Here is a 17,805-nt window from a genome sequence, read left to right on the forward strand (position 1 = left end):
GCTGAAGCTCCAGAGCTCTATCCCACCTGCATCTGTCCATGAGGCTGCCACATGTTTCAGCGTGGAGGGGAATGAAGAAACAGCATTTTCTACACTCTGGAGAAGACACAAAAGCATTTACACAACTGTTTTTTACCTGATTTGTCTCCTGTTCAGATACACACAGTTGAATAAAACAGAAAAACCCAAATTGCTGTGAGCACTAAACTTTTTCACTGCTTCTTCACTGTTCTCCCATTCCAAAGAGCTCAAGACTTGTTTGTGGACAGCAGACATAGAGACTGCAAAGCAGCTCAAACTAGATTTTCATTTAAAAAAAAGGAAAAAAATTAAAAAAAAGAAGAATACAGTGGAAAGCTGCTTTCTCCACCTTTTCAGTACAGTTTACAAATAATGCACACAGAGCAAATTTTAGTGTTTTATCATTATTTATGAACAGGAACTAAGGCTTAAATTCTTTGGAAAATTCTTTAAAGCTGAGTAATTCAAACAGCTAAAGATGTGACACATCAGAACAAAATCAAGAATGTTAGTTGTGAATTTTGAAATGTCATGCTTGGTATTCTCTCATCTGCGTCACTGGAGTTTCTCCCTCTGGTCAAACATGCACAAGATTCTAACGCTTTCTGTTTCAGGATGTTATAAACGTTATTAATTGCTTATGTTTCAGCCCAGAACTGACACAGAGCTAGTCTGTGACCTGGATAATCCCCTTTAGGGGTAAGTGAGGCCAAGAACCCCTGCTCGAAGGCCACCCCTGTCTTCGGCTGCGCCAGCAAAGCTGCAGGTGAGGAGGCCTGAGCGAGGAGGCGAAGCAGGCTCTGCCCCAGCCCTCCCGTCGGTTGGACGCCCCTTCCCGAGGGTGCCCATCTGCTGGCCGCGCAGAGCCATACGGGAGAGGAGAGCAGCACTTGCTGGAGAAGTGTGCTACGAACCACTCACAAACCGTCCCTTGTTCAGGGCTGTCCCTTCAGGAATGATATACCCCGCGCTGTTACAGAAGTGCTGTTTCAGCCAGAGCAATGTTCAGTCCTCGGGTGAACACAAGCCATTACCCAGTTTAGTTTGGGTTTGGGACCAGGAAGCTAAAACCCAAGCACGTTAACGGTGTACCCACACGCTCCTTTGTGACTATGTTTCAAACAACAAAACCCTCCTGCGGTGCAGCCAGGGCCAAAGGAGAGTGGCTCTCCCCAGCTGGACCTGTGGGGGACCCGGGGGGAGGACGGCAGGAGGACGCGAGGGAGGGTGCAGGGGGCCCCGCGTGCCTCGCCGCCCCTCTGGAGGCCACGAAGCACAGACGGCCTATATAAAACGAGCAGAAAACCACCACAAAGACCACTCTTTACTCCACGCGTTGCCCCACACCAGGCCTCTGAGAGGATGACACCGGCCTGCCGCCACCACGGGCTCACCCCAGCCTCCGGCGGATGGGCGGCCGCGGAGAGCCAGGAGAGCAGCGGGACCTACCAGGCTGAGGGGCTCCCAACAAGGGACCCCAAACCCCCCCTACCCCACCGCGGTCCTCACTCCCGCTCGGGTCTACGGCGCCACCCCTAGGGGGCACGATGCTCCGGCGGCCTGCCCGCAGCGAGCGGCGAGGGGGCGGGCCTCGCACCAGCAGAGGGCTGTGATTGGCGGATGCGAGACTATAACTAGAGGCGGGTGGCGGGGGGACAAAGCAGTCAGCGCGGGACCGGCGGGTGGCAGGGCGCGTTGCCGCCTCTGCCGGGGTGTTTGCTGTGGGGGTTTTTTAGTTGTTTTTAGGATTATTTTTATCTTTTTCTGGGGGGAACCGAGTTTGTGTAGTTTGGTTTTTTTGTTGTTTTGTTTGTTTTGGGGGTATTTTTTTATTGTTGTGGCCGCCCGAGGGACTTAAGCCGAGATCAATGAAGGAAAGAAGAGCGAGCCAGAAGTTATCGAGCAAGGCTGTGATGGATCCCAACCAGAACGTAAAGTGCAAGATCGTGGTGGTCGGGGACAGCCAGTGCGGTAAAACAGCGTTGCTACACGTTTTCGCCAAGGACTGCTTTCCCGAGGTGGGTCGGGGCGGACCGGGACCGGGGCCGGGCCGGGTTGTGGATGGGGCTGGGGCTCGGGCTCGGGCCAGGGGCGGTGGGCGCGGGCTGACTGTGCGGTGTCTCCTGGCAGAGCTACGTCCCCACGGTCTTCGAGAACTATACGGCCAGCTTTGAGATCGACACGCAGCGGATCGAGCTCAGCCTCTGGGACACCTCGGGTAAGCGCTCCCCTGAGGGCGAAGGCGGGGTGTGTGTGGTAAATCGGTGAGGAGCGCAGCCCCTGTCGGTCGGGGGAGCTGGGGAGGGGAGGAGACCGTCCCTGTGGCCCCGCAGCCCCTCACCGCCGCGCCGTGGCGGGGGTGCCTATTTCCAGAGAAGAGCGACCGCTGTGAGAGACGGGAGGCTGCTGCTCGGCTGTGTTGTTGTTTGTTTGTTTTAAATCCTGAGGTATACTTTAGCCATATACTTGGGAAGGGAAAAGGGTGTGGACAGCCCTCCATTAAGCGATTTGTCAGCATTGCAGGGGAAGGCAGGCAGGGCAGGGGTACGTGTTCCCACCTGCCTGACTGGAAGGAGCTTATCCAAGGAGCTCCAAGGGGGGATACCTTTGTTCCTCTGCCGCTGAGGTGCCCCGCTTTACCTAGTAGAAGAGCGAAGAGGTGGTTATACATGCTAATGGTAAATTACATCAGCTTGCATCGGAGTTCCTTGTGGCTCCTTAATGCCTGTTTAGATTCCTACAAGATAAAGTACTAATTTCCCCCCCCTCCCCCCCCCCCCCCGTGATTTAGAGTCTTTAAAGCCCAGAAAGATAAGGGAGGTAGGCATCTCTGGCCCTCTGAGGATGCAGGGGGAACTGTCCTTTCTTACATGTCAAGAGTAGTGGTTAAGGTCATCTTTGTCATTCTTCCAGTTGTACCTTAAGTGGCCACGTCAAAAACACTGGGTCACCTGCCTCAAAGGTTGAGGTTCTTGGTGCTTGGCTATCTTAGATCCCATGGTAGGCCAGGAACAACTCTAGATCCTGCTGTCATTGATGCTCGGACTAAGTTTACTGCCAGTGCAGTGAGGATGAGCCCCTGAGTTTGCCACCTCAGTGCTGGAGTGTGGACAGCCAGTGAGTCTGCAGTACTTCTGTGCTCTGGGGGAGGTGGTCAGTATAAAGGACACTGAACCGTTAACACAGGTGTGGATCGGGATTGTTTGTCAGAATTCACTGGAAAAAAGCTGGAGGGGCTTGACAGAATTACAGGCCCTTTCTTCTTTGGGGAAGTTGTGTAGATAGCAGCTCCTTCTAAATGTGACAGCAGTCCTTTTACCAGAAACTAAAATGCTAATCTCCTGTTAAAAAAAGGAGTTAAGGCAGAGTTGGCTTTTTCCTCTTGCTGTTCAGGAAATGATTCCAAATTCTTGCAACACGATTACTGGGAAAAGGCAGTCTTTGCGCCCACAACCAGTATCAGCGTAGCTCTGAACTGATTTTTTTCTTCATCTCATGCCAAGTAAGACTTGCAGAATTCTAGTGTGTGTCTGGTTTGAGCTTTCATCCTGATTACTAATCTGGCTGTAACAAACTATGGAGTGAGGGCTTATTAAAAATTAATAGTGAAGTTATTTTGGAAAATGTTATCTTAGCTATTAAAATACAACAGGATTGTAGGTTAAGTTGTTTGGTAGGGGAAGGTTTGGAATCTGTATGTCAGACTGGAGACACCCATGTAATGGAATATTGTGTAGCACTTCAAAAGACAAAAGCAGTGGAAGGAACACCTGCCAGCCTTTGCATGTGCACGTCATCTTCTCAGGCCTGTCCTGGAACTATTAGAAAATTTGACTTGAGTCAGAAGCTTCAGATCAAGTGGCTGATATGTCTGCAATCCAAAACTGAAGAGGAAATGGTTGAAAGATCCAGTGCTTGGTCTTACAAAGTACTACTGTGGATCTTCTAGTTGTGGGACTCTTCAGGTGAAGAATTACCTCTCTGTCAACAGCCCTTCTCACTGACTGCAGGAACAAACACTACCCAAACCCATCAACCCAATGCAAAATCCCATCACCAGATAAAAGACATCAGAAGATAATGTTTTGGCATTAGCTTAAATTCTTGGCAATTTATTTTTTAGCAGTCTTTGTCATAATCCTCTGCTGAATTAGAATAAATGTCTTAATACCATTTTTTAAAGCAGGACTAGATCTAGTTAACTTAAAAATATGACTAATTAACTGCTGAATACTAATGGAAGGCAACATCCATTGCTACAGGGGTGAGGTAACAGTTGAAGGTATTTGAGATACTTCAGTATCTCCTGGGGGAGGGGGTAAGGATGCTGTTTAGCTGAGTTTAATTGCAATATACTGCAGCTATTTCAAGATTACTTGATCAGTATTTAGTATACATCTTTAACACTATTTCAAGTGGGAGAATGCCTTGCAGATTAGTCCCTAACTTAAGTTAATGTCGTTCTTTTCACTGAATCATTTGGAAGGAAATACTGCCACTTGGAGAATGGTGTTTTTGCTTACTGAGAAAATGGGAAAAGCTGATGGCATTGTTTAAAATAGTCTTGTGTTAGGGTGAGAACAGGACTTGCAGTCATGAGTTTTAATTTATAATCCTGTCTATAATAATGTGTTTTTTACTAGAGAATTCTTAAATACAAAATGGAGAGAGTCACACAGTTGATACACCAAAACTTCCCAGTAAATTTACAGGTAGCTTTAAAATGTCCTATCTTGGATGTGCCCCTAGAAATATGGAACAAAACACTCTTGTAAGAGTGGAATGGGAAGATTCATTATTCAAATATTTTTCTGGTACTGCCTAGTTCTGCAAGTCATTGTAAGGATTTAAATTAGCCACAGCATTAAGGAAAGCACTTGCCAACTTGAATTTCAATTGGTTTTTGTACTACCAACCCTTCTTTCAAAGCAGGAATGTCTGGTTGCAGTCTAACTACACCATAAATTACTCCACTCTGTGGTAGCATAGTATGGCAGTTTTGAGCTGTTTGAGAGCTGTGCACGTATTTTGCTAGGTAAAGTAGTAGAAGTTTCTTCAGGTTAAAGCTTCATCATGTACTCTCATAGACACTGTGAAGAGCATTCCTGTATTAGACAGCTTTGTCTACCACAGGCATGATCTAATGTGTATTTACTGAGGTTTTGGCTTCCTCCATTTAAAGCAACTGCTTTGATATTTATATTCTTGCCAGTACATCACCAGTTGTGGCATAGAAATCACATACCATTAATTAGGTATATATACCTGTGTCTCCTTAAAACATTTTAGAGGAGTTTATTGGTTGAACTATGGAAACTGTACAGGATACACCAATAAAATAATTCTCAACAGGGGCATAAATACTTATACATTGCTGGAGATTAGCATATAATTAAATCCAGAAAGGCCTTAGAGCATTAAGTCAAGTTAGTTTTACTGTGATTTGAAATTGTACAATCTATGCAGTGTCCATATAGAAACGTAATATTAATCACGGATTTTTGTGCTGAAATTATGATTAAACATACATAGCAATAAGGATTATAAAAGTTTGTCTTTGCCTTCCACTTTACTTGAGAAGTTTGCTGGACTCAGCCTTTTGATGCCTTTTTTTTTCATGGTGGAGTAGGAGTAACTAGTCTTTAGTAGCTGGGAGTTTTTCCCTTTAGAGGGGAAATAGAATAGGTAACTGGGAATCCCAGGTCATCTACTGAAACCCTGTTTTCTGTTTGAGGTGCAGAAATGTAAACACTCAAAAGGCCATGAATATTGTGATATTCCTGTGCTTGGAGGTGACATGTTCTGTGATGCTCAGTATACAGAATCCACCTGCGTTTTCTCCAAAACAGCCAAGGTGGATATTGAAGGAGGAAAGCCACGAGCAGTGAATCAGCTACTTAGAGCAGCCCTGCAGTATTTGATGTGTTTTCTATGTAGCTGATAATTAGTGAGCCCAAGGGTTTGGGAGTGAGAATGCTGCTGTTCATCTGTTGTTCTTTCAGTTGACTGGAGTCCAAAAGGCTACAAAGACGAATGCCTGATGGCTGCTTGGTGGTGTGTAAATAGTAGTCTTGCCTGTTACTGAGCACCGCTTCCCTTAGGGCCTGCCAGCAAGCAGAGGCTGAGTAGTGCGATGAGCAGGAGCCGCTCAGGTTCATCTCCATAGGTGTGGGATGTGGGGCTGAATGTTCCTGCTTGGAACTGGTGGTGGCTTTGGATCTTGCAAACAAATAGGGCTTCTCTGTGATCTAGTGTCTTAAGAGTAGTACTAAGCCATCAAAATTAAGTGTGCTTTAACTTTTAACAATGTAATTCTACTATTTATCGAGATAACATTTAAGCCTAAGCTTGGTGTGTTTTGTAGACCAAACCCAACTATATTGCTGGAGAGGGCTTTATTTCACTTTAAAAGCTGAACGTATGTTGTACTTCAAATGAAAAATAAGACTTTAAAAGTAGATCATTCTTAATGTTAAATTCTTTTGGCTTTAAGGTGCCAAACAGTTTAAAAAAGAGGTATTGCAGCTGGATTATTTTTGTATCACAGGGTAAGATGACCTACAGTGTTGTCAGCAATTCCTTAATAAAGTTGAAAAATCATCATTGTCCTTGACAAAAAATCTCTTATTTTGTAGGAACAGAATCACAAACAACAAATAAGCTTCCCCCTCCTCCCTCCGCCGCCCCCCCCCCCCCTCCCCCCCCAAAATACCACTGCTGTAGCTCTACATTCTCCTTTTGTTTTCTAGGGTTGGCATGGCTTCAAATCTGCAGACTAACTTGAAAAAGAAAGAACAGCCATACTGGGCTGTGCTCAAGTTGTCTGTTCAGACTTGAGCCTCATTCCTGGGATTCCTGGCTTCTGAGGGTTTCTCTGGGCGAAACGATGAAATGCCAGATTGAATGGGCTTGTACAGTGAGGGCTTTAGCACCTCTTTATTTGCACGGTAATAAAGGTTCAGTTATTGCTGCTGAATGAGACCAGGAAACTTTCTTTGTTGATACTGCAGCCCAAGTAATTTTAAATGGTTCCCATTTGTTCTGCCACACACTACCCTGAAGAAAAGGTGGTGTCAAATATTCCTCCTAGCTTGCATCTGAGTAGATGGACGACCAGTAAAAGTTCACTTACTCCAGCTCAGCATCTTTAATATGAGAGGTTCAGAAGGAAAACCTAAAAAGAAGAACCCTCAAAACAAACAGCTACAGCTGACACAGTAGAAAGGAGTCTCTGGGCTGGAGGTGGTGACTGTATGTGTACATAAATATGTGCTAATGGACATATATGGTGTGTTGTATCCCTGAAGATTGGTGCGTGAGAAGATAGGTATGTGTCTAAGGAATTAGTTTCTGGGTGAGGCTTTTTTGAGACTCCTTTCTAGCCAGCAACTATGTGGCCAAGCATTAATCTTCAATCCTGCCCTTACTTGCTGGAGCTTGGCAGGGAGATGGGCTATAGCCAGGCAGTGGCTCTCACCAGCATGCAGGCTGGTGGCTGGGCAGCAGTCTGTGCTATGGCCAGTCACAGGTTGTGGAGCAGTGCAGGTGGCTAGTTAACGGCATGCTGCTCTGCAGTTTACCTGGCCAGGGCAAATAACTTGCCCCGAAGCTCTGGGATAAATAACTTGGCCCTGGGGCTGCAGGATGGAGACACTGTAATAGTAGTGCTGGAGATAGCTGGGAAATAATTAGTAGTGGAAAATGCTTATTGATAATCACTGCAAGCAAAGCTGAGCTCAAATGAATAGCTAACTAGTGGTCAGCTCAGTCAGCATGCTTAGACTTCTTTCTAGCATGTCATTTACTGCTGAAGACAGCTAACTTGTTTTTTGAAGAGCAGTTTTTGACAGCTGCCTCTTTGTTAGACTGACATCATTTATGAAGATGAGCATTTGAATAAAATAGTCTTGTCCAACAGATCACCTTCTGCTACCTAGTTTGGTAATGCTTCATTCCCCATGTGTTACTCTTCATTTCAAAAACAACATTCCTAGGATTCTTGACTCCTTTCTTCCAGTATAAGCTGTCCAACCAAAGTCATCTGCGATACGTTCACACCATTCCCTGCTCTGCTTTGTGCAACAGCATGAGCTGTCTGTCAGTTAAAAACTTGAGGAATTTCTCTAATCCAGTTAATAGTGTGCTCAGTCTCTGAGATCTTGCAGCCAATTAGTTCTAGATAGTTGGAAAATTGGTGGTATAATTAGCCGATAACCCCAAAACTCTGGAAAGCTCTAGCCTTGTTACATTGTTTGATGCTGTATTTTAGGTTCTTGAGAAAATACAGAAATAGGAATGTATGACTAAAAAAATGAATTAAAGCCTAAGCCCTTAACCTGTTGGACCACTTAACTGTTTAAGTACCCTTCTTAATCAGAAATGCATTCTTCTCAGTAAGTGAAGCTTCAACAGAGTTGGGACCAAACCAAGTGTGGCTTAGTGACTGGCACTTCTTAGAAGAAGAAACATTTTTTTCCCCCCTAATCTGGTAACCAGGGTCCTCAGATGATAAAGGGAGATTCGTTAGGGACTGTAGTGACAGGACAACGGGTAACGGGTTGAAACTTAAACAGCAGAGGTTTAGATTGGATATAAGGAAGAAATTTTTTATTGTTAGGGTGGTGAGGCACTGGAATGGGTTGCCCAGGGAGGTTGTGAATGCTCCATCCCTGGCAGTGTTCAAGGCCAGGTTGGATGAAGCCTTGGGTGATATGGTTTAGTGTGAGGTGTCCCTGCCCATGACAGGGGGGTTGGAACTAGATGATCTTAAGTCCTTTTCAAGCCTAACTATTCTATGATTCTATGATTTCTGACTCTGGAGGTATAGCTGCAACTCCACACAACATGACATTTCTGAAAGAAAAAAGCTCTGTAAGTAAAGTGTGCACGAAGCCAGTATTGAACCTACTTATATTCAATCAGATTACTAGATTAGCTTTGATCTCATTGATAAAAATCTGTTTTATGGGCTAAACATAAATATTTATTGCCAGTATATTTTGGTTTACAGATTGGTGAGGCTTTTTGTGACAGTTAAATTGCATGCCTGTATACAGGATTGGGATTCTTTTCTGCTGAAGTATTGCAACAGATGCTTTAATTTAAAGCAAGAGTTTCTTCTAAAAACTACTTATACCTGTGACAATTAAAGATGCTTTTTGCACTTGGAGCTATTTGTTTTAAATGAAGTTTAGAAGACTCAAAGCCAATTTGTTTCAAAACTGCCTAATTTTTTTCCATGAAGGTGCAACTGTGACTAATATGCTTTGAAGAAGCCTTTTGGAGGTTGAGGGTTTGTTCTCAAAGTCAAACCCCCACAGGTTAATGCTGGGACTTAAACTTGGGCTGACCCAATTTCCCTTTTCTTGTTATTAGGGGCATCACAAGGTTTTTGGTTGGAAATGGATCACTGGGGTGCCATCACTCTTAATTATTTGGGGAAGGCGTGCTTTTGTAGGTGAGAAACAAAAGGAAAGTGGGGAAATGAGCAACTGCAATGAGTGTTTTGGGAATACAGTGCTATTGAAGAAAAAATGGTAGCTAGATGCTATTACAGAGCTTCACTAAACCTTTTTAAACTTACTGAATAGGCTTGAATGACTGCAGAAAGTAAAAAATCTAAACTAATAAAACTGCCGTTTGCTTCCCTGCAGGGTCTCCTTATTACGACAATGTCCGCCCACTCTCCTATCCAGATTCTGATGCTGTCCTGATTTGCTTTGACATCAGTCGGCCAGAAACTCTTGACAGTGTGCTAAAAAAGGCAAGTGTTTGAGAAACATTTGAGTACAGAACTGTATGAGTAGCTTGTCCTTAAATCTCTGAAGAGTGGTGCTGTTCTGTACTTTGGAAACTTCATTTTGTTTCTTTTAATGCAGAGATGACAGGACTGTGCTGTGCACTGGTAGAATGAGATAATTTGTTTGAAAGGGATGAATGTTAATTGAAAACAAAACCTCCCTCCCTAATGGATACTTAGGGGTGAAGTAAGTTCTCATTCTTCAGCCTTTAGACACTAGTGAATTGTTTAGGGTGGTGTGAGGTGCAAGGCTGGGTGCAGCAAGAAATTGTCTCACATTATGTTCATATAACAGACAAGATTGAGAAACTTTTCTGTGTTGCAAAGGTGGCTAAGATGTGCCTGCTGAGTGTTTGGACATTTGCCATGGCTTTACATCATTTCTCAGCCCGAAGTTAGAAGGAGCCAGTGAAAAATGCTTCTGGAAGCCACCAGAAGACCTAGCAGTGGCATAGAAATGGAATCATGCGCCAGAGTTCAGATTTTTTCACAAGCTCATTGATCTGAGATTCAGTGCCAGACTTCCCTGAATTAAAACATTGAATCTGGATAGTCATGCTCTGTTTGCAAAGTGGTTGTGGTCCTCTCCTTGGTCACTGAGCATGACTCAACTTTGCAGTGTTATCTTTAAGGTTTAATGACCTGAAGTTCCTTTTTCTTTTTGTAGCTGGGGCCAGTGATTCTTGTGTCACTGGGAATCAAGTGCCATACAATCTTCTGAATAGGCTACAGAAAATACTGAAGATTTTTCTCCAGCTACTAACTGTGCCAGCAAGCATCTAGAACTGCCTTTTTTTTTTCTGTCTCTGATAATGTTGGTTACTATACTGTTGCTTAATTCTGTAAGAGAGTTTTCTTAATGTGCTTTTAAACTCAAATTATATTTTTAAGTTTTAGGGATTGCATGAACTGTTCAAATTATGCTGGGAAGCATTTGGCTTTCTTATGTTCTCAGAATAACAGTGTAGAGGGAAAGAAACCTGAGGAAAGTATCACAGAAACTGAGCCCTTGGCAGAGTTGTGTTAGTTTTAGGCGTGAGGATTTAGCCACAGGCTAATAGATAGCAACATTTTTGCATGCAAGACCTGCCTCTAGCTCTGTCTTCATGAGCTATTGAATGTGGTGGCACCAGGTTTCATTGGTTCCTGTCTGCCTGTGGCAATGGCTGGGTGTTTACTGCTTGAGAAGTGACAGATATCCAAACCTTTACTCATGGAGGCAAACAATCTCAATTCATTCCGTCTTGATTAGTATATCAGTGGAATTAATGAGTGTACGAGATTGTAAGATTTCATCCCTGACCAGATTCTGCTAGAACTAATGCCATAAGAAATTAGCTTGAAGGTAGATGCAGCTATTACATATTTCCAAATAAAATGTCAAAATTTATTAAACTTCATCTTGTATCCATTGCTGCTTTGGATTTAAATGTTCAACTGTTTGACTATAATAACAACCTAAAATTTTGCAGTGGAAGGGTGAAATACAGGAGTTTTGTCCAAACACCAAAATGCTTTTGGTTGGTTGCAAGTCAGATCTGCGCACAGATGTAAGCACACTAGTGGAACTTTCCAACCACAGACAGACACCTGTGTCCTATGATCAGGTATGTGCCATGTCCTTCTTTGTACTTAAGGGTGGAAAATAAAACTTTTCTATTATCGTAGTCATCTTTATGAACAACTTCTTCATGTTGTTTGTATGAGTACATCCTTTAAGGCAGATGTGCACTCTGCTGGGAGATGGAGGTGAATTTGAAAGCTGTTGCAGGTAAAGGCAAAGTGAATTCCATGAACTGGATGCAGTAGAAAATCATGCTGCTCCACAATGCATGCTTCAATCATCATAAGGTGGTAGCCTTGTTAGTTGCAAAGAGCCTTTTAAGTTAAGCTCAATTAACTTTTAAGTTAATTGAAAGTAAGCTTACTGCTTTTCTGTGCCAAAACAGTAACTGAGAGGTGTTTATATAATGATGAATTAGTGAAATCATTGTATTTAGATTTGAATGTCATTCATTGGACTTTAGCATTGTGACAGACAAGTATTGCATATAATCTGTCCTTTTTAAAATCTTGTTGCTTTAAAACACCTGTGAAGGCATCTTGCAGCTCCCTCTGAAGGTGACAGCAAATCCAGAAAATGTCTTAATTCTTGGCAGCTGTTCTCTGCTGCTGCTGGAGAAATCAGAAGTTTGAAGGATAGAGAGACTGAGATGAAAGGGAAAGGAATCAGGCCATGGAGAGCAGCAGATAGAGAACAGCAGATAGAGAAACCTTTAAGTTAAACTTCCCCTTCTTACTCACACATATGTATCATGCATTGCAGCTGAATCACAGTGCTGCTTTCAGATACACCCTACAGGCTATAAGAGCAAGAATGGTACTTCCAAAAGTAACTTTAGCTAGTGTGTATATCTTATGCTGTTGCCTAATTCTTGGTGTTTCATCCCCAACCTCAGGTTTTCCAGACCAACCGCTCCTAATATGCGGTTACTAATAATGCAGTATCCTGCAGCATGTTTGAGTTGGAAAACACAAAGATACCATAAACTGAGTATCTTGATTAAAATATAACACTGGGTGTTCCACTGTGATGGCTTATGCTGCTTATGGCATTTTTCCACACTTCATTCATTAAACATCTCTCTATCTCAAACAATTTCAAATGGAACTAAATGCTGGGGGTTTTTACCCGAGTGTAAACCAGTTCAGAAGTGTCATTAAATCCTGCTTGCAGATGTCATCCCAGTTACAAACTACCACTGTTGCATGTGTATATATTAATGTTCAGCCCTGGAGCTATAAGGAGATACTCTGCCACTTATTACATACACAACTTCATGTATTACGTTTTTTGAAGTACTTCAGTAAAATCACCAAAACTCACACCTTTCCACAGACAGTGATCAAAAATTGTCTGACAAGTGGATTTGTGAATCTTCACCCCAGGAGACATCTCTTCTGGTGTCACAGTTTAGCCTGTACCCCTTAGGAACAAGAGTCAGCTGAAGACAAAGGGCTAAACCAAAAGCTGTTACTTGGCAGCCAAAAGGAAAATTGTAGGTGTTACAGGGAAGCCTATACTTCAGTAAACTCCCATAGTTTCCTCTGTTTTCTATATAAGCAACAGCTTAAACTGAGCATTGGAGGTTGCCAAATCCCTGGTGTCATGAAGCAACCCACTGCTCTCCTGCACTAGTTTTAGGAAAGGGTTCTCTGAGGTCAAGGTACACAGCTTCTTTTTAAATCCCTTGCCTTGCTAAGTTGTCATGGGATCAAAGAGCTTAGTAGGGCTTTCCCCATTCCTCTTAATTTCATAAGGAAGCATTGGGAGGATAAAGGCAGTTGATGGTGACACCTTGCCTCCAGTATGCTAGCCAGTTTCTCATCAGCTACACCTGAGCAAACATTTCTGAGGCTCCATGGTACAGGCTGGGCTTAGTTAGTAAGAGTTGAGATGTTTAACTGTGGGGAGGGTTCGTCCTACAAACTAATACTCCTTTATCAGCCACTCCAACCTAAAATTGATAAGATGGCTGCATCACTGCCATGCAAATAGTGCACGCTCAAGATGTGAGTCCAAATAGATTAGAGCAAAGAGGTCGGGTTGGACTGACTTGTGCCTCTGTCTTAGGCCTGTGAGTGTGTGAGGAGTGGCACATCAAGGATGTGGTTGGATTTCATAACTTAATGAAAAGATTCATTCCTCGGAAGTAAAATTCCATTGAAATAACTCAATTTTTCCACACAATGCTGTATTGTCTTCCAGTAGCAAAATCCACAACAGGATACCATGGTATTGTCATTTGCTGGAGTCATGTGTTGTTTTCTTTGTGCTGCTGGAACAAGTAGCCTTGCTTTGACTTTCAATTCACTTAAAATGAAAAAAAGAAGGCTTCATGTAACTATGTTCTTTTTCCCCCTGTTCTCTAGCTGCAAGTTGATGTAACTATCCCTGACTCAAAGACCCACAGCACATTTGCCTGTGAACTTTGACTCCTTCATGGAGACGTAACATGGGCTCCACTCCAGGTTGGGCACCCTGGCTAGCCCTTAAGGCAGTCAGAATACATTTTGTCTCTGGAGACATCGGGTTTAAATCTGGAAGGTGCCAGGTTCAGACCTTTCCCATTGAGCAAGTGATTCACAGATGGAAGTTAAGGTGTAAGGGTGAAATAGCTAAATAGGGCCTCCTCCTACTCTTCTGGCTTTCTACAGTTGTTTGCAGGTCACTGAGCTTATCTTTTCTCTTCCAGCTTGTATTTATCAACATTGGAGATAATGCTTGGATACTTATTTAATGCGTCTTGGAACTAAAGCTCTGTTTATTTTGCAAAATCAGCTGCTGGCTGTAGTGCTGGAGCTTTAGCTTTGTATTTCACAAAACACTGTGTATGGAAAGCAGCACTGAGAAGTAGTTGTATGGTTTGCTTTGGCTCTCTGTGGAAACTTGGTATTGATTGCGTGTTCTTTTTTCCCTTAGGGTGCAAATATGGCCAAACAGATTGGAGCAGCTACATATATTGAATGCTCAGCCTTACAGTCAGAAAACAGTGTCAGAGACATTTTTCATGTTGCCACCTTGGCGTGTGTGAATAAAACAAATAAAAATGTTAAACGAAACAAATCGCAGAGGGCAACAAAGCGAATTTCACACATGCCTGGCAGGCCAGAACTTTCCACAGTGGCAACGGACTTGCGAAAGGACAAAGCAAAGAGTTGCACAGTGATGTGAAGGACCTAGATTTTCTGGCGAAGGAGGAAGCGCGAGCATCTGGGAGGGGTGGAGGCTCAATGAAGTATACAGCCACATGGTATTTAATGAGGGCTTATGCCAGTGCTTTAATGGAGATTTCACCTCTTGTTTGAGACTGTACTTAGGAACTAAGCAGCGAGAAGAAATGGCTCTAAACAAGGTGGCATCAGGAAACGATACACTGAAGAAAATGCCAAAAAACACAACAAAACAAAACCCAAAAGAGAAAATGTTTGAATGTGCTGAGAAAAGAGGGCAAATGGAAAAATAACACTGCAGAGGAGAGATGTCACTGTCAGTGCTTGTTTCTTTCATTAACGCTCTACTCCTGGATGCTACCACTTTGATTTAATTAAAATATTTTTTTTAAAGAAGACATTATCAATATGCCCTACTTATTAAGGAACTATCCCTGTGACCTTATAGTTGGTTTTCCAAAGGATATGATCTAATTTTTTAGTAGCTGATTGTTAAAATGGAGAGTATACCGAGGCCTGTGCATCACCTAGAGGAAAACACTGTATGTGAGAAGTCTGGAGTTCTGCCTTCCCAAGACAGCAGTGCAATCTGCACTTGGGCATGTTGGTAATGAAGACAGCCATTTGAGATTTCCCAGTATTATAGATGTCTTCGCACTGTGGAAATTAAAATGGATCAAATTGGGGTGTGGGGGCAAACTATGTGTTGCGGGACTCTGACTTGACATTCCTCCTTGTGATTGTAATTTAGAGTGGAAATGGTCTCCAGTTCTGGTGTACTGTGTGGGTATGTTGCTGTAGGTTCAAATGAAAGGTGCTAAGAGCTATGATGACAAATGATCTTTAGTTTTACAACCATGATAATTTGTTAAGCCTTACTGCCCACCTGGGGAAGCCCTGAGACTCTTCTGGAGGGAGTTGGAGAGCCGGGTGGGTCCCAGGATCTAGCCCTCTGTACATGTTACAGAAGTGCTGTTCTTTGTTGTGGTTCACTGCAATTATCTTTGCAAAAATCCCCAAGAATCTGCGAATGAGCCAGCAAAGCCAGGTTATCTTTTGTGGTGCTCTTATTTTTGGGGCAGCCATCTCTCGCTGCAGACTGTGTTTGCTCGTGGTGAGGAAATAGGGTCTGAAGAACTGTGACACCTTAAGGGGTCCCCAGTGGAAACTGGATATTGCCCTTAGTCTTTAAGATTAATAGATATGTATCCAGACAACAATCATGAAACATCGGTGAACCGGTTAAGTCAAATTCCTTTTTGCTTACTGAATACTATTGTTACATTATAAATGGGCCTTTAAAATTGTTTGCAACTGCTTACTGACTGACTTAACTTCATAGCTTCTCTCAAAAGAAGGATACTGTAAGCTCTAACCGGTGTGGTTATCTCTTGTGGAGGACAAGCATTTTGTTCCCAAGGGTAATGCTTCATTTTTGAAGTGTTAAAGCTGTGTTCATGTTAACCTGCGCAAAGGTAAAGGGTTACCATAACTAAAATTCAGTTCTGTATGTTCCCAGCACTCTGTTTCATCTGATAAAAGAAGAAAAAAACACAAACCCCATTCTGATTATTTCTCAGAAAAAGACAATTTTTACCACCACAGTAAGCTTTTGACTGATGCAACAGTGCGCTTAGGGCAGTATTACAAAATAGCTGGTAAGTGCTTTCTGTATTTAAATATTGTGGAAAAATAAGTTATAACTGTTAAAGCAGGACATTCATTACTTTATTTTTAATTGTTGAAGTCACTTTGTATGTTTGGTTAATGTTTCTGCAGTATTTATTAAAATACCATTTTTTTTCTTTGAATTAAAAAAAGGATTGACTTGTAGTGGAAATGGCCTTTGTGTGTTAGTTCATTAATACTTGTGAATTTTGGACACAATTGTACTGAGCTACAGGCCAGGCATTGCTGGGAATTGGGATTTGATTTGAATAGAAATCAATCTTATGCTTGCAACAGCCCTTTGGGTTCTCTGACATTATATTTACATGGTGTGGGTTTCTGAGTTGTTTCCTGAAACTGACAGATAGAGGAGACTGGAGCAAGCAAACACGAAGCTTGGTTTCCTTTGCTTTGCCTCATGTATTGAAACTGCTTTTGAAAAGGTTTCATATAATCAGGTTCTTCCTAGAAGATGGTCTTGGCTGCCTGCTGCGAGTTCAGCAAAGATAGAGTTTCTTAACCAAGGGATGTGTTTTCTGTAACCTCTCTTGGAAGAGGTGGCCCAACACATCAGCTTTGCAGAGTGTCGGGCTCTCATTTGGACACAAAGGACATGACACTGAATCTCCATAGGAGAGGTGCTCCATGCCTCTGTATGTGGCCTCTCGACTTGCTCAAAGAGGTCTTTCCCATGCTTTGTGCCCACTATAAACACACAGAACATGACACTGAGTGCAGCATCGTGATCATCCTTGCTGCCTTTATGAGGTCTTCTCTCACAGAAGCTCTCTTGCCTTGCCTTTTCATGTCTCACTTTGAGTCTACTGAAGTACGTGTGTTCACGTCTCTGAAGTCAGACAGAAGCCCCAGCAGTTGGTATCTCACTAAAGCTTGTGACCATTGTTTGCTGAGCTCATGGTTTTCTATTTCTGGTGACAAATCACGTTTATTTCCCAGGATTTGTAGAAGCTGTAATTATGTGAGTGAATGCCTCAGTTTGTGAAAGGTGGGAGGGGGCTGGGCTGAGTCTGTGGTGCCTCTCCTTGTTACAGCGCCTTTCCAGCAGCTTGTGAGTTCCTGGGGGTGCTTCTCCTCCCACATCCTTGAAGCATCAGCCCTGCAGCAGCTCCTCTTGGAGCAGGAGGTGGTCTCTAGCAACATGTTGCTGTGGTGTAAAAAGTCCTCTGGTGAGGCTGCTGTGGCAGGATACGCTTGGTTAATCATCCTTACGTCTAAAAAGCTGGCTTGTCCACTTCCAAAAAGCCCTTTTGCAGTATTTTCCCATTCTTTCATTACACAACTGAGTTGTGCAATAGCTTATAGTAATTGAGGTGTTTTACTGCCACTCATCCCTTGCAGAAGATCCCGGGGATCCCCCGCAGAGCAGTGTTTCTAGACACAGTGGGCTGGTTTGTAGTACAGAAATAGACCTCAGCAGGATGGCAAGCTCTTACCATGCTGAGTATGTGCAATTCAGCACCTCCTTGCAAGTGCGTCATCCTTCCAAGTGAGGGGCAGGAGCCAACAGAATGCCAGCACAGTGAGGAAGAGGTGGGTGACAAAAGCAAACCCATCCCATGTTC

At 43.2% G+C, this 17,805-nt stretch overlaps 1 protein-coding gene across 1 annotated transcript; it reads left to right on the forward strand.

The window, feature by feature from the left end:
• Positions 1 to 1,695: 1,695 nt before the first annotated feature.
• Positions 1,696 to 16,397, forward strand: RND3 (Rho family GTPase 3). Its single transcript, XM_005153743.4, has 5 exons — positions 1,696 to 2,039; positions 2,152 to 2,239; positions 9,675 to 9,784; positions 11,293 to 11,427; positions 14,304 to 16,397. Exons 1-5 carry the CDS (start codon positions 1,890 to 1,892, stop codon positions 14,553 to 14,555), a joined length of 735 nt encoding a protein of 244 aa, XP_005153800.1. The 5' UTR covers positions 1,696 to 1,889; the 3' UTR covers positions 14,556 to 16,397.
• The last annotated feature ends 1,408 nt before the right edge of the window (positions 16,398 to 17,805 follow it).

The sequence above is a fragment of the Melopsittacus undulatus genome, chromosome 4 (genome assembly GCF_012275295.1).
Source record: "Melopsittacus undulatus isolate bMelUnd1 chromosome 4, bMelUnd1.mat.Z, whole genome shotgun sequence".
In the NCBI taxonomy this organism is placed as follows: domain Eukaryota; kingdom Metazoa; phylum Chordata; class Aves; order Psittaciformes; family Psittaculidae; genus Melopsittacus; species Melopsittacus undulatus.